Source organism: Oratosquilla oratoria, chromosome 23 (genome assembly GCF_046742065.1).
Source record: "Oratosquilla oratoria isolate Oo_2021 chromosome 23, ASM4674206v1, whole genome shotgun sequence".
In the NCBI taxonomy this organism is placed as follows: Eukaryota; Metazoa; Arthropoda; class Malacostraca; order Stomatopoda; family Squillidae; genus Oratosquilla; species Oratosquilla oratoria.
In genome coordinates, this window is record NC_134799.1 from 1979841 (window position 1) to 1994840 (window position 15000).

Here is a 15000-nt window from a genome sequence, read left to right on the forward strand (position 1 = left end):
GTCTGTACTTGAAAAAGCTGTAACAAGCGAAACGTCGTACCAATAAAGGTTTCGATCTCACACGGTGTTTATTCTCACATCTTTGCAGATGACTCAAAAAATAATGAGAAGAGTGAAAAATAAAGAGGATGGTAGACTATTGCAAAGATATCTAGACATTATTTTTGCACGGAGCCAATAATGGGAGATGAAGTTCAATATCAAATAATGCAAAGTACTGGAAATGGGCAATAGTGGCAAAAGACCATCCTTATTCTTTGGAAAGTGAACCCTTTACGAAAAGCAAAAGAGGATAGAGATTTGGGAATGCTGATGAAAGACATACTATCATCTGACAGACATATTAGTAGGATTGTGGGGAGAGACATACGGATTACTGCAGAAAATCAGTGGCGTTCCATTATATGGATGAAGAGATGATAAAAAAAAAAATAATCGAAACCCTAATCCGTCCAAGACTGGAATATACATCAGATCGAGAGAATACAAAGAACAGCGACCAAACTGGTCCCCAACTTTGCAGATAAACTATATGAGGATAGACTAAAACCAATGGGTCTACCAACTTTGAAATATCGAAGAGGAAGAGTTGATATGATTACAGTATTCAGGTCACTAAAGAGGATAGATTGCATTGACAGAAGAGATCTGATTAAAGATACAAAGGCTTTAAGAGGTCATGGGAGCAATTTAAGAAAGACTACATGTCTAAAGAATGTGAAGAAATACAAATTTCCATATAGATGCATAAATACTTGGAATAACATAGAAAGTAATATAGCCCAAACTCAAACAGTACATGAGTTCAAATCTAAATATGATACTTGGAAGGCAAGGGTACAGAGTAAGTTGGAACCATACATAAATTCTAGGTATGATAAAGAAAAAAAAAAAAAATAGAAAATAGGAGACGGGACCCAACGAGTGTTGTTCCTTTCCTGTATAATGTAATGAGGTAAAATACAATTAGGTAAACACACACACACATAAACCCACACTTTGAGAAAAATATAGACAGAAAAAATAGGATGTCTATTTCGGTATCCTCTTCCATGGAATTTGTACACTAGCAAGCTAGGATTACCTGCAACACACTGTATCTATCGATATTCAGAGTCCCTTATAACGAGTTTACCAATGCTGAACTTTTCGACCTCCCGGAATACAGTACCTCCCTCTATCGCCATGGTTTCTTGGAGTGTAGTTCACAGACGTTTGTCGTGCCAAGCAATGTCTTTTCTTATCTATCTTTTTAGCATAGAAACCCGTTTTCTATGGTCGCTACATCGACGACACTTACGTCACCGTGACCAACACCAACGAAGTAAGTTCATCGGACTGCATTCTTTGAACTTAATTCAGTACGCTACATTACCCTCGAACACAAGAAACAAGGGCGCATCACTTTTCTGGATGCGCTTACTAGGATAAGTGGGACTTTCCAGCAAACCTAATGTGTACATCAATTCTACCACCACCCAACATCGATATTACCATGAATGCTAAGGGAGAAGGATGGCCGGTTTTTAAACGTAGCCTGGTTCCAGGCCTCGCATGTAGAACCGTTACACACGGAAGTCGGGCTGACGTTCATGTCGAATTTAACCGTTTATATATGGCAGCTCTTGACCTACAACGGTTTTTCTAGTACCATGACAGAGAAACATCACGAACCATTTTAACACATGAAGAAGAAAGTGAAGTTAAAAACCTACGAAGAGTTAAGTAGCACTAAAGAAAAGCGTATGCATAAGGTACCATATGAAATTTACATTCGTAGTTACAGAGGAATTCGTTTGAGTCATCGCCAGGGAATTTGTGTTCAACAGAACAAAATGTATTTATGCATGCATGTATTTATGCATGTATATATGCATGTACTTATGCATGTATGTTTGTATGTATATATGTATGTATTTATGAATGCATTATAAATATAAATGTATGTATTTATGAGTGCATTATAAATGGATACATGTATGTATGCATGTATGTAGACTTGTATGTATGTAAATATGGATGATGTATGTATGCATGTATGTATGTATGAATGTATATATACAGGATGTATGTATGTATGCATTTATGTCTGTATGTTTGCCTGTATATTTGTATGTACGTTTCCACGCGTGTATATATGTATGTATGTATTTATGAGTGCATTATGAATGTATGAATTTATGAATGCATTATAATTAATGTATGAATGTATATACCTATGAATGCGTGTATGCATGTATGTATACATGCATTTATGTATGTATGTGTGTATCTATGTATATATGTATGCATCTATGTACGAATGTAATCATTCATGTATGCATGGATGTATGCATGTATACAAGCATGTATATATGAATACATTTGTGTAGATATGGATGTATTCATCCATGTATGCATATGTACATGCATGTACGCATATATGTATATATATATATGTATGTATATATATATATATATATGTATGTATATATATGTATGTATGTATATATATATATATATATATATATATATATATATATATATATATATATATATATGTAATGTATGGATGTATGTACGAGTATGTATGCATGTGCCCACACTACTGAGACCAACGGGGGGGATTGGCGGAAACCAGAATGAAAGAAAAACTAACACCAGATAACACGAAATGTTCTTAATAAATTCGCCTCACATCTCTTTTCATTTCCCAAGAGGCTGTGGGTATGTCAGAATTGACCCCACTCCCTTTAGGTGACACAAAGAGCTGAACAGAATACCCTTTTGGGGGGATGGCGGGGAAGCAAGTTCCTCCGTTCCTTACCTTCTTGTAGACGATGTGGTTGGGAGTCTCCTCGCTGGGAGCGGCGGCGCCTGTGCTGGATTGCCCATTGTTCACCTCGGCCTTCCTTCGCGCGCCCACCCGCTCCACAGACATGCTGACCATACCTCAATCGCCCATACTACCCTGCAAAGACAAAGATCAAGTAAAGGGACTGCATCTCACGGGTAAAGTAATACATAAGAATACATTTTAACAACCACAATGCACTTTAATTCTAGGCCATCAAAGGCCAGCATGCTGAAATTGAAATGTGGTACTGCCCAGGACTCGAACCCGGCATCCTCATGACAAGTGCGACAGTCACTTTCCAATTAGGCTATCATAAGAATATTTGAATGGTTTATGATGATGCTGATGATTGTTTGGAACATGTTAAAGTTATATAATTATCCAGAATACGGGGACCAAAGACAGGTAGTTTTCTGTCAGTGGACAGTGGTCCTACAACTCGTCTTCAAAATTTGTCGTCAACACGAGCCTTCTTCTGAAGGGGAGGCCTGGAGAGGCTGGTAATTAGTCCCCGGGGCGGTCCCAAGATCAACCTTTAACAACCTGGACTGTATTTCTTTCGCCTTTTCACACAAATAGACCAGACAACTGCCGACTGTTCTCCTCCTCCTCCTCCTCCTCCTCCTCTTCCTCCTCCTCCTCCTCCAGAAAATGACCCATATTTGTACAACACAGACAACGGTCTAAGTTTCTACCCAGAGAGATCTATGGGCGGACCCGAGGACCAGTGACAGCCACTGGGTCTGTAGGTCCAATCAGTGAAACTTGAGGCAAAAAACATTGTTATTATTATTATTATTATCATTATTATTATTATTATTATTATTATTATTATTATCATTATTATCATTATTATTATTATTATTATTATTTTGTTATTATTATCATTATTCTAATATTATTATTATTATTATTATTATCATTATTATTGTTATTATTATTATTGTTATTACTATTATTATTAATTATTGTTACTGTTATTATCATCATCATTATCATCATCATTACCATTATTATTATCATCATTATCATCATCATTATCATCATTATAATTATTATTGTTACTATTATTATTATTATTATTATCATTATTATTATTATTATTATTATTATTATTATCATCATTAATAATACTGCTATTACTATTATTATTTTACAGTATAACATATATAATATTCTACTCGGAAATAAGTCGTCTCTCTCTCTATATATATATATATTTTTTTTCTTTCCTATTTTTGCATTTTTTAGCAAATATGGCGGACTTCGACAGGAGCCTGGTGCCCAAACCAGCCACAAGCGGGCCCATGCGGCTCCGAAACCAGTAAAAAAAATTAATTAATAAAAATGATGGTGGGACTAAATTCGTCGGTCCTATTTTAAGAAAATGTGTTCGAAGGACAGCTGGAAAGACTAATTTTAGAAAATAAAATCGTAAAAATTAGACTGAAAGTATATACATGTATATGTATTTGGATGATGGAGAATATAAACACAGGGGAAGGCACGATCGCGTAGAACGTTAGTGTTTAGGGTTCCGTGCCTCCCCCTGTGTTTATGTTCTCCATCATCCAAATAATTTGTCTAAAATACTTATCAATATATATATATATATATATATATATATATATATATATATATATATATATATATATATATGTATACATATATATGAGAATGTACATATTTACAAATAAACCTGTATGCACCTTACGTGGTGACGTATAGAGTTAACGAGTCTTATAAAACCGTTCTCACATAACAGAATGGGTGGGAGTGGATTTTATGCCATGGTGTTTTGGCTACCTCCCTTGTAAGGGAGAAAAAGCCTTTGGTATATGTATGTACATAACGGAAACGAAAGGACAACCGTGTTTGAATATTTCAGTCATGCATGGACGTTGGAGGAGATTAGGGAGAAAGTTTTGAAAGGACTAACTGGAGAAGAATGTTGGCCCGCCTGACAGGCTAAAAGCCAAGGAACAGAAAAGTGAAGTGAATTCAAATATTCATCTTTTTTCTGTTGTGATGTTTATGGTTATATCTGAAACCAATGTAAATATTATTTTATTCCTGATGTGGATAAAATATGTCCATTTGTAGGAAGTTACATTTCTCTCTCTCCCAGCAACTACAATCTAATTACTCAAATATCTAACATGTTTATAAAGGGGCCGAAGACCCATTTCCTAAAACTTCCATGTCCTATAATTCAAACGCTTTGTTGTAATACTGTTACCGAAGACATGTAATACTTTACAAGAAAACAAACATGCAAAAATCAAAGCGTCGACGCGACAACCGTTAGACTCAGCAGCAGCAGCAGCAGCTTCAATCGGCATTCGGCGTCGTCTCCCCTTTCATCAACACGGTGACGGGACGTACAGATTAATTGTGTCTGCCACTTTGACAGGACAGGAGACGATCTTAGTGTTGAAATCTAGATTTCTGGAGTATATCCATCAACAAAACCCTTTATCATTCTGGAGACAGACCTGCAGGTAGACGACATCCCACCAAAAGCGTCACTCTGTTGAAGGTGTTCAAAGTGACAGACAGGTGAAGAATTCAAGCGTATTTTCAAATTCGATTCCAAGATTGCTAAGTTCGCCATAATTTCGTTATGTAGTTGTTAAATGTTTTTTCGTTCTTTCTTTCTTTTTGGGTTTTCTTATTCATTTTTCATAATGAATACTCACGCGCGGCCAGACTAGCTGGTCAATAATAGAATTAGAAAACGAACATAAACATCCTTTGTCGGAATAAGTCCCAAAGAACAGCGACGTCCTCTGTTGGATTTTATGGGTCACGCCAGACTGTTTTATTCAGCTGAGATACGATAACGACTTAATAAGAATTTACTCTGAAGACAAAGTCGTTTGGTGGAGCGTTTGAAACAAGTCGCGTGGGAGGGGATCTAAATAGACCAATGTGTCAGTCGCAATGCAACTGGTTGCGGCATCGTAAGCAACTGGTCGCGTCGGTTTGCGAACTGCCTAACTACTTAGGAAAGATGATTCTGTTTACAGATTTCCTGGTAGCTAAGGCCAAACGGTTTTATTCAGTTGAGGGCGGGAACCCACGCAGACAAGTCGAGGGAAAAACCACACGATAATGGAGGTTAAGAATTCCAAGCTTTAGCACAGAACGTTTTTTTCCACATTCACCCTGAGAAATACAATTACCACATTGTTGTTACATTGGAGAAGGTGCTACTAGAACGTCTGACAAAAGCAAATTATCTTTAATATTGTATCCAACTTGTACATCTTTAACCTTTTCAATACTGACACATTTCATACTTCGTCTTCCTGCCAAAAATTCTCTATCTCATCCAGCTGAAGGCTCGACCGACCGACCAACGCCCCCTTCAGGTCAGAGATCGGGTCCTTATTTGCATAAAATCGTCTGTCTTTAGAAAGAACAAAACCCGTCAGTGACGTCACCGTGTAGATGGGATTAATGAAATGTTTTTCATAACCCTGTAAGATGAATTAAATCCTCGAACATGGATTATATGAGCTGTGAGCTCTCATCCGGGAGGGTAATAGCTGTCGATCACAAGTCTTGTTCGTTGTCTAGGACCATGGTGGAAACGTAAACACACAAACACACATACACACACACACACACACATACATTTATTTACCCCCACTATGACAAGCAAGATGGTGAAATTTTGTGAGAAATTTGTAAAAGATTGGCTTGTGAAACACCTTGAAAAGATGAACGTTCAGCAGACAAGCAATTTGGTTTCAGATCAGGAATGTCATGTGTCTCGAAGCTTGAAAGTTTCTACTCGAAATTTATCAAAGTGCTGCAAAGAAAGAGAGGGCTGGGTGAATTATGCATACCTTGATATAGAGAAAAAACATTCTGGAAGTGCCTCACAATCGACTACTGTGGAAACTGGAATATATTGGATATTTTTTTTAAGTGGGTGAAAGTTTCGTGAAGGGAAAGTAGTAGTAAAGATATTTAGATGGAGGGTAGTGACTTGTGAAGTCTCACAAAGGTCATTAACAGCTCTTGTAGTGTTCCTTACGTAACTAAACAACATGATGGAATATAGAACAAGTTACGCCAATATGTTTGCAGACGACGCAAAGATCCCGAGGACAGTAAGAGACAAGGAGGACTGTAGGTTGTTATAAGAACAAAATTAGATAACTTGTATGCCCAAAACCAAGTGTGAAAAGGGAGTTTATTGCCAGAAAATGCAAAGTATTGGATATGGGCACCAGCCCAAGAAGACCAAATTTTAGATATATAAAATGAAGTGAGACAATTACAAAAGCGAAGCAGGAGAAAGGTCTAGGAATGTTGATATGGAATGACCTGTCACCAGACAAACATAACAATAAAACCGGTTGGGAGATTTACGGTTCGCTGAGTAACATAAAGGTGGTCTTTGACTCCAAGAACGAAGAGATGATAAAAAAAAATCATAGTGATCCTAATCCATTCCATATTAGATAAGTAGAAACAAGTTTGAGAGAATGCAAAGAATCAGGAACCAAAACGACTCCCAGCCTGCCAGACAAATCCTACGAGGAGAAACCAGAAGCATTAGATAGGTCCTTGCCATTGTTAAAGGATCGAAAAGAAAGAGGAGATTTGATTGCGGCGTTCAGCTTATTGAAGAAGGTAAACAAAGCTGACAGAGAAAATATTTTGACTTGAGATGTGAAAGCACCAAGAGGTCGGGGGAACAAGTTGAAGACCACATCGCTGAAGGATGTGACTGAATCGCAGTTTTCACAAATATTTAAGTAAACTCTTGGAAGACCCTAAAAGATGATATGGTACAAACTGGAAACATACATGAGCTTAAAACGTGATACGATAACTGGAGAATAAGTGACAGGATCCCAAGAGTGTAAATAGGTAAAACATACACACGCGCACACACACGCACACACACACACACACACACACACGCACACACGCACGCACGCACACACACACACAATGGTTAGTGTCAAGGGCTCGTGACGATGTAAGCCCGAGTTCGAGCCTCGCTCAGGGGTTGAAAGCTCTACAAGCATAGCACGTCGTTACTACTCCCCTTGTGTGCGTTTGTGTGTGTATGTGCTTGTGTATGTGTGTGTACGTATGCACGCGTACGTGCATGTGTATGTGCGCGCATGTGTGTGTATGCGCGCATGTGTGTGTATATATGTGCGTGTGTGTGTGTATGCGCGCGTATACATAAGAACTGTACGTGTATGTGTGCGTGTGTGCGCACGCCCTCTATGTCCCAGCCACCACCAACGACCCTGACGCACGGGGACAAATAAAATCGGTCGGGGGTGGTGGCAGTCCAAGGAGAAGTAGACGCACTACTCACCCCCCTCCCTCACCCGCCACGAAAGGGATTCATCAAGATAATCCAGGACACCAAGTCCCACTACGGTGTCAAGTGCCGAAGGAAATGGAACAAAGCGTCCTGACGGCAGTCACAGGCAAAGGATAAAAGCCACCACAAGGGCAAGGAAGGACCCCCAAAGTCCGTATTCACAGTCGGGACTCCTGGGGACACACCTCTATTCCCCCAAGAAGGTCCATAAACCGAAACAGTAATTGGTAACTCATTGATGGACACCAGACGGTTTTGTTCCGATTTGAAGTGATCGCTGGGAGGCTAACGACTTGGCTGAAATTCGAGAATCAATAGAGGATCCGTGAAGAACAAACAAGCTGTTAAGAACCGCTGCCTCGGGGTCTTCGGGGAGCCATTCACGATCAATGTATCAACACGGTGGCCTCCGGGAGCAAAGACGAGGTTGTGATGTCTTTGAGGGCCGGGAAAACGAACAGAAAACGAGAAACAAAAAAAGGAAAAGTGGCAGAAAGTGCACTGGGTTTAGTGTCGAGCTCCAACTGACATCCGTTCCTCCTTTCTGGCGTCCTAGAAGGGTGTTTCTAAAAAGCTGTTGTGGTTTACCTTTAGCTATGATCGAAATTCCACACAGGACATTGCAGGTTAGACTCGCTCCTATGGACGGGACTTGTCTAGGTCCGTCTAGACAGGAAGTCGCCGGGGTAGGGGAGGAGAAGAAAGAGGGAAAAATAGACAGGACCTATCTGTGTCCTCGACAGGAGTAGGAATGAAAAGACGGAGTGTACAGTAGACAGTACCCTTCTGGGTGTACCTAGACAGAAAGTGAAGACAGAGAAAGTAGGAGGAATGGAGACGGACCGTCTGGATCCGTCCAGACAGGAACATGTGGGTGGGTGAGACATGGAGAGACAGTAAGATGAGTGGACAGAGGGGCCTGCCTGTCCCCGGGCCACCAGATAGACGGTCGCTCGGTAATGAGAAGGAGGGACAGACCAGGCCAGGCAAGGCTGCCAATCAACGCGAATTGCGCCTTTGTGCCCTCGACTCATCCCCCCTCCTCCTCCTCCTCCTCCTCTTCCTCCTCCTCCTCCTCCTCTTCCTCCTCCTCTCCTGCTCCACTACCGACTCCAACTACCCCCTTGTTGTCACCATCCCCTCCTTTCCCACTCCCTCTTCCTCTTCGTATATCCTCTCAACCTCCAAGAGGCGCCCCCTTAATGAAGATTAAGCCGTGAGGCAATACATCATGCAGCCTCACTAAACGTCGAATCCTTTGTATGTAAGCTTCAGGTCATTATAAAAGAAGTGAGTTAAATCGACCGTCCACTTGCTCTCCCTCACTTCACCGCCTCCACTCAACCCATCCCGTCGTTTGTTCCCCCTCACTTTCCCATTCCCTATACTTCCTTTACCTCTCCATCCCATCACTTTCTTTGTCTTTACCACTCTTTCCCTTCCCTTCTCTTTCCCTTCTTCTCTTTTTCTCTCCCTCTCTCCTTCTCTCCCTCCTTTCCTTCCTAACTCCTTACTTTCCGTCCAGTAGGGTTTAACTGTGTTCATAATGAATATATACCAGCCATTCCACAAGGCAGGCGTGGTGATAGTTGTAGACTCAAGTCACTTGCCCGTGGATTTGACATGATCACCACGCTGGGCCTTATCATCATCGTCTGGAATACAACTGAAAGGCAAATTGCACCCGAAATCAGCTGTTGCATGGACCGTTCACACACAAGTGGAGGGGGTTTGATATTCACCTGGCACGCAACAGAAAAATTCTATCCCTTTTATTACATTCCTTTTGGCCCCGTTACTTCTAGAGCCCACTGGAAAGTTGTAACATTTAATGCGGTAATGTAGTCCAGGGTGACAGCTTTCGGCTGGCCTCTCTCTCTCTCTCTCTCTCTCTCTCTCTCTCTCTCTCTCTCTCTCTCTCTCTCTCTCTCTCTCTCTCTCTCTCTCTCTCTCTCTCTCTCTCTCACACACACACACACACACACACACACACACACACACACACACACACAGAGAGAGAGAGAGAGAGAGAGAGAGAGAGAGAGAGAGAGAGGAGAGAGAGTAGTGGATGTATGGAACACACTTGCCGAAACAATAATGTGTACAAAAACAATACACGAATTTAAGGACAAATTAGACATGGCGAGATACAGAGACGGGACACCACGAGCATAGCTCCCCTTCCCGTAAGATACAGCTAGGTAAACACAACTAGGTAAACACACACACACACACACACACACACACACACACACACACACACACACACACACACACACACACACACACCATCAGGAGGCCTTCAGACCAGCTGGTTCTGGATAGAAACGATGTGGCTTTTCCGAGTAACAGTTCACACTGCGGCAGAAGCTCCAGGCAGACCCCGTTCCAGTGACCTTCCAGTTTTAACAAGAATGATAGAGGAGGTGGGGAGGAGTCTGATCAGGTGTCTATGGCAAAGGTTTCGTCAGTCCTGCCTGCCCCGAAAGGTATTCAACGACAACTCTTTTCCCACACTTCTGCTTCCCTTTCCCTTTCCTTGCCTCTCTCTTTCCCTTCCCAACTTATTCCCTTTTCCCTCCTTCCCTTCCCCCTGCTCTTCCCTTTATCTCTCTTTCCTTCCATTATCCTTCCCTTCCCCTACCCTTCCCTTTCCTTGCCTCTCTCTTTCCCTTCCCAACTTATTCCCTCTTCCCTCCTTCCCTTCCCCCTGCTCTTCCCTTTATCTCTCTTTCCCTCCATTATCCTTCCCTTCCCCTACCCTTCCCTTTCTTTGCATCTCTCTTTCCCTTCCCAACTTATTCCTTCTTCCCTTCCCCCTGCCCTTCCTTTCTCTCTCTTTCCCTCCCCCTATCCTTCCCTTCCTCACTCCTTCACTTTCCTCTCTCCTTTTAGCCCTGTCCTTCCCTTTTTCGCTCTTTCCTTTTCCCTTTTCTTACCCCTGCCTTCTTCTCTTTTCCTTCCCTCTATCTCTTCCTTCCCTCCTTCCCTTCCCTCTCCTTCCCTTCCCCCTGTCCTTTCCCTTTCCTCTCTCCTACCCTACCTCTCCTCCCATTTCCCTATCCTTTCCTTCCTCACTCCGTTCTTCCCTGTCACTCAACTTGTCCTCCCTTTTTCTCCTTCCTCCCTTTTCTCTTTCTTCTCTCCCTCCCTTCCCTTCTCCCCTCCCCCCTTCCCTTCTCCCCTTCCCCCTCCCCTTCCCCTTTCCTCTCTCCTACCCTACCTCTCCTCCCATTTCCCTATCCTTTCCTTCCTCACTCCGTTCTTCCCTGTCACTCAACTTGTCCACTTTCAATATCCCTCTTTTTCTCCTTCGCTCCCTCTTTCTCATACCTTCACTTTACTCCCCTCCCCCCCTTCTCCTTGTTACCCTCCCCACCTTCCCTCCCTCTCTCCTTCCCCCTCCCCTTCCCCTTCCCCTCCCTTCACTCGCCTCTTACTAAACTCCCATTGCCTTTCATTCTTAATACTCCCCACCTCTCCTTCCTCCTTCCACATATTTCATACTCCCCTTCCAACTCCCTTCCCTTCCCTTTTCTTCATTTTCCATACCTCTTTCCCTCTCCTTATCACTCTCGTTCCTTTCTCTTCTCTTTTCCTTACCCCACTTCCTTTCCCCCAAATCACTCCGCACACTTTTTTCGAAGCTATTGCCTTCTTCCTTTCCTTTCCTTTCCTTTCCTTCCCTTCCTTTCCCCCACCTTGTACTTCGCTATCCCTTTTCCATTCCCTTTCCTTTCCTTTCACCACCTCCTCCATGTCCTCACAATTTTCCTTTATTTTCCCACTTTTATTACTCTACCTTCATTCCTTTCCTCGTTTTTCATAAGTTTTTCCTTTTCCACAAGTCCTCCCTTCCTTGTCCAATAAGTTCCCTCGCCATCTTCCATCCCCTTTCCGACTTCTCCTCTTCACATACTTCTCCATCTCCCTTATTTCCTTCACCTCCCCATCATTTCACTCCATTCCCCCCTTCTCTTCACACTCTCCCCCTCTCCTCTCCTCCCCATATTCTCCCTTTCCTCCTTACTTCCTTCAACACCCCTATCCCCTCACTCACGCCCCTCTCCTCGACCCCTCCCTACTTCCTCCCCATTTTTCATTCCTCTCCCGTTCTTGATTAGGTTCGCTTTCCTTCTCTGCCACTGCCTCACTGCCACCCCCTCCCCTTCCCACCCCCTCATCCCTCTTTTTTTTCCTACATTTGGGGTTGTGGTGGTGTAACTTGACAGACGAGTGAGTTTGACAGACTTTATTTTTTTATCAGTGGAGTCGAATCCTTCCTAATACAGCTCCATCCCTGTTTGACGTTGATTCACTCTCACACCCATTCCTGGCCAGATATTTCTCTAGATTTGTTTAAAAGCGTTAGAGAATGGCGTCATTTTACTGTTTTGTTTTAGATAATACCAAACGATTTCATTCACCTAATTTCCAAAACCGTAGTCATTTTGCTGACGTCGCAATGAAATTCATTGAAATTGTTTCCTTTGCAGATCCAGAAAAAAAAAAAATGGGCGTAAGAGTCGACATGACGTCACGTCGCTCTACACGGCCGATATTGGCAACAGAGACACAAAACCTACGTAGTAACAAACCGCCAACGCCACCTGGTGACAAAGTTTGGAGTTTAGTAAACCAGCAACATCAATGGCAATGATATTTTGTTGCCGCTTTCGAAAGACGATGAGACCATTTTTCAAGTCAAGTATCCTCAGCCATTTCCTTTAGATACAGACACTTTAACACATCACCATTATAATAAAAGGCATATCGATATCTTTGGTACTAAGTGCCTTAGCAGAATCATTGGGTATCGCTGGAATAACTTCGTATCAAACCAGAGACTACTGTGAGACTCAGTCTAGCCCAGTTACCAGCATGATTCGTTAACGTCAATTCCGACTATATGGGCATGTGGCACGTTCCACTGATGTTGATCCTACTCGATGGAGGAGACGAAGAAGGGGACGTCCACAGAATTCATGGCTTGCACAAAGTTGATCGAACTTGTCGGGAGGTGTTTGGAGTGGGATGGAAGGGTGACTGTATGGAAGCTTGCTAGGAGAGACCATGAGGACTGGCGTGTGATCCTAACTGATGATGATGATGGTTATAATGGAAACAATTTTATTGGATTATATATGACATCAATCAATCATACCAAAGAAACACGATCTTGCTTAATCAACGTTCAATTGAACTCAACATACCGCAATTGAAGAAGTTAAAAAACAAGAATTAATTCATGATTGAAGTTAAACTTCATTTATTAGTTAACAGATGAAACATAGTCATCACAAATTCCTATTTCCAAAATAGTGGCCCTAGTATGGTCAAATTATGACGTGATTATGATGACGATGGTGAAGTCTTAGATATAATCAGTGAAATTCAAGGCTGTCTGTTGTCAAAAATTTCAAACTGTGGTTGGAGATATACAACGTGGTCCGGAAATGTGCAAAGAAAATGCGAATGCCATCACCATTACAGATTTAGGTTTTGATTTGAAATATGAATATGTGACTCCGCGTTGGCCATGATGGAAAAGAAAGAAAGAAAGAAATAGAGACACACTGCAACAATAGGCTCCTCTTCAGTCATCCCCCTTCCTCCTCCTCCTCCTCCTCCTCTTCCTCCTCCCCACTCACTACTCATCTCGACTACCTTCAAACCTTTTCTTCCCATGCCTCTTCCCTTCCCCACCCTCCCTTTCTTCCCCTCCCTCCCTATATGCCTATCCTTCTTTCCCTCTCCTCCCTCCTTCCTTCCCCTCCCGTCTCTTCCCTCCTCTTCTCCCTTCCCCTCCCACCTCTTCACTCTTCTCTCCCCTACTCTTCCAATTCTTCTCCCCTCCCTCCCCTCCTGCCCCTTACCCTCTCTCCCCTCTTCTCCTCTCCCCTCCCAACTCTCCTCCACTCCCTCCCTCTCTCAAGCTCTTCTCTCCCTCTTCTCCCCTCCCCTCCCCTCCCTTCCCCTCCCCTCTTTCCTCACCGACCCTAACGCACAACATCCTCTTTCCCCTCTTCCTTCCTCCCTCCCGTCCCCTCATTTCCACCCCCATCCCGTTGAACCACCCTCATCCCAAAGCGCACCCTTCCCTTCCCTTCCCCTTTCCCTCGCCTCCCATCCATTCATCTTTCTCTCCCCTTCCTCCCTTCCCTTCCCTTTCCTTCGCTATTCTCCCTTTCCTCACCTTACCTCTCCTTCCCTTCCCTCACGTTCTCCTTCCTCCACTTCCCTCCTTCCTATTTTCCCCATCTCAGGATCTTACACACTCTATTCCCCATCTTCTTCCCTCCCTCCTTCCATCCATCTATTCCCACTTCCCCTTTCCCCAGTCCCCTTTCCATCTTTTCCCCCTCCCTTTCCATCCATTCCTCCTCCTCCTCCCGTCACGTCAATTACGATATACGTCAACCCGCCGTCTGTTTCTCTGTGTCCACAACTCGATTGACGACGTAATTTCCGTTATTTTCCGTTGCCGCTCGTGCCTTGGGAGACTCGGTCACACTCGTAGAAAACGCGCACGATCGTCTTTACGTACTTCTGCCTGTCACCGTACTCCATTCAACAGAATGAACCATTTCCTGCTGATTTAAGTTTTATAAAAAAAAAAAAATCTATATGGAATAACTTATTAACGGAGGCACAATCGATTAAATAATTTTCACGATTGCCTACAGGAGGTTTATTCTTCAATCCTTTCGCCACAATGACGCGCGCCTTTATATATATATATATATATATATATATATATATATATATATATATATATATATGTATATATATATATATATATACA

General features: G+C 42.5%; 2 protein-coding genes across 4 annotated transcripts in view; one reads left to right on the top strand and one right to left on the bottom strand.

The window, feature by feature from the left end:
* Positions 1–15000, bottom strand: part of LOC143037857 (regulator of G-protein signaling 7-like) — a 192063-nt gene that overhangs the window by 137683 nt on the left and 39380 nt on the right. For all 3 annotated transcript variants that reach the window (XR_012967525.1, XM_076206439.1, XM_076206440.1), the window contains exon 2: positions 2807–2950. Coding sequence is in view for 2 of the 3 variants with exons in the window: in XM_076206439.1 (XP_076062554.1) it covers positions 2807–2929 (123 nt within the window). In the remaining variant the exon portion in view is untranslated. The remainder of the gene's footprint in view (positions 1–2806; positions 2951–15000) is intronic.
* Positions 1–15000, top strand: part of LOC143037858 (histone deacetylase 8-like) — a 135607-nt gene that overhangs the window by 40133 nt on the left and 80474 nt on the right. The gene's annotated exons all lie outside the window — the stretch shown is intronic.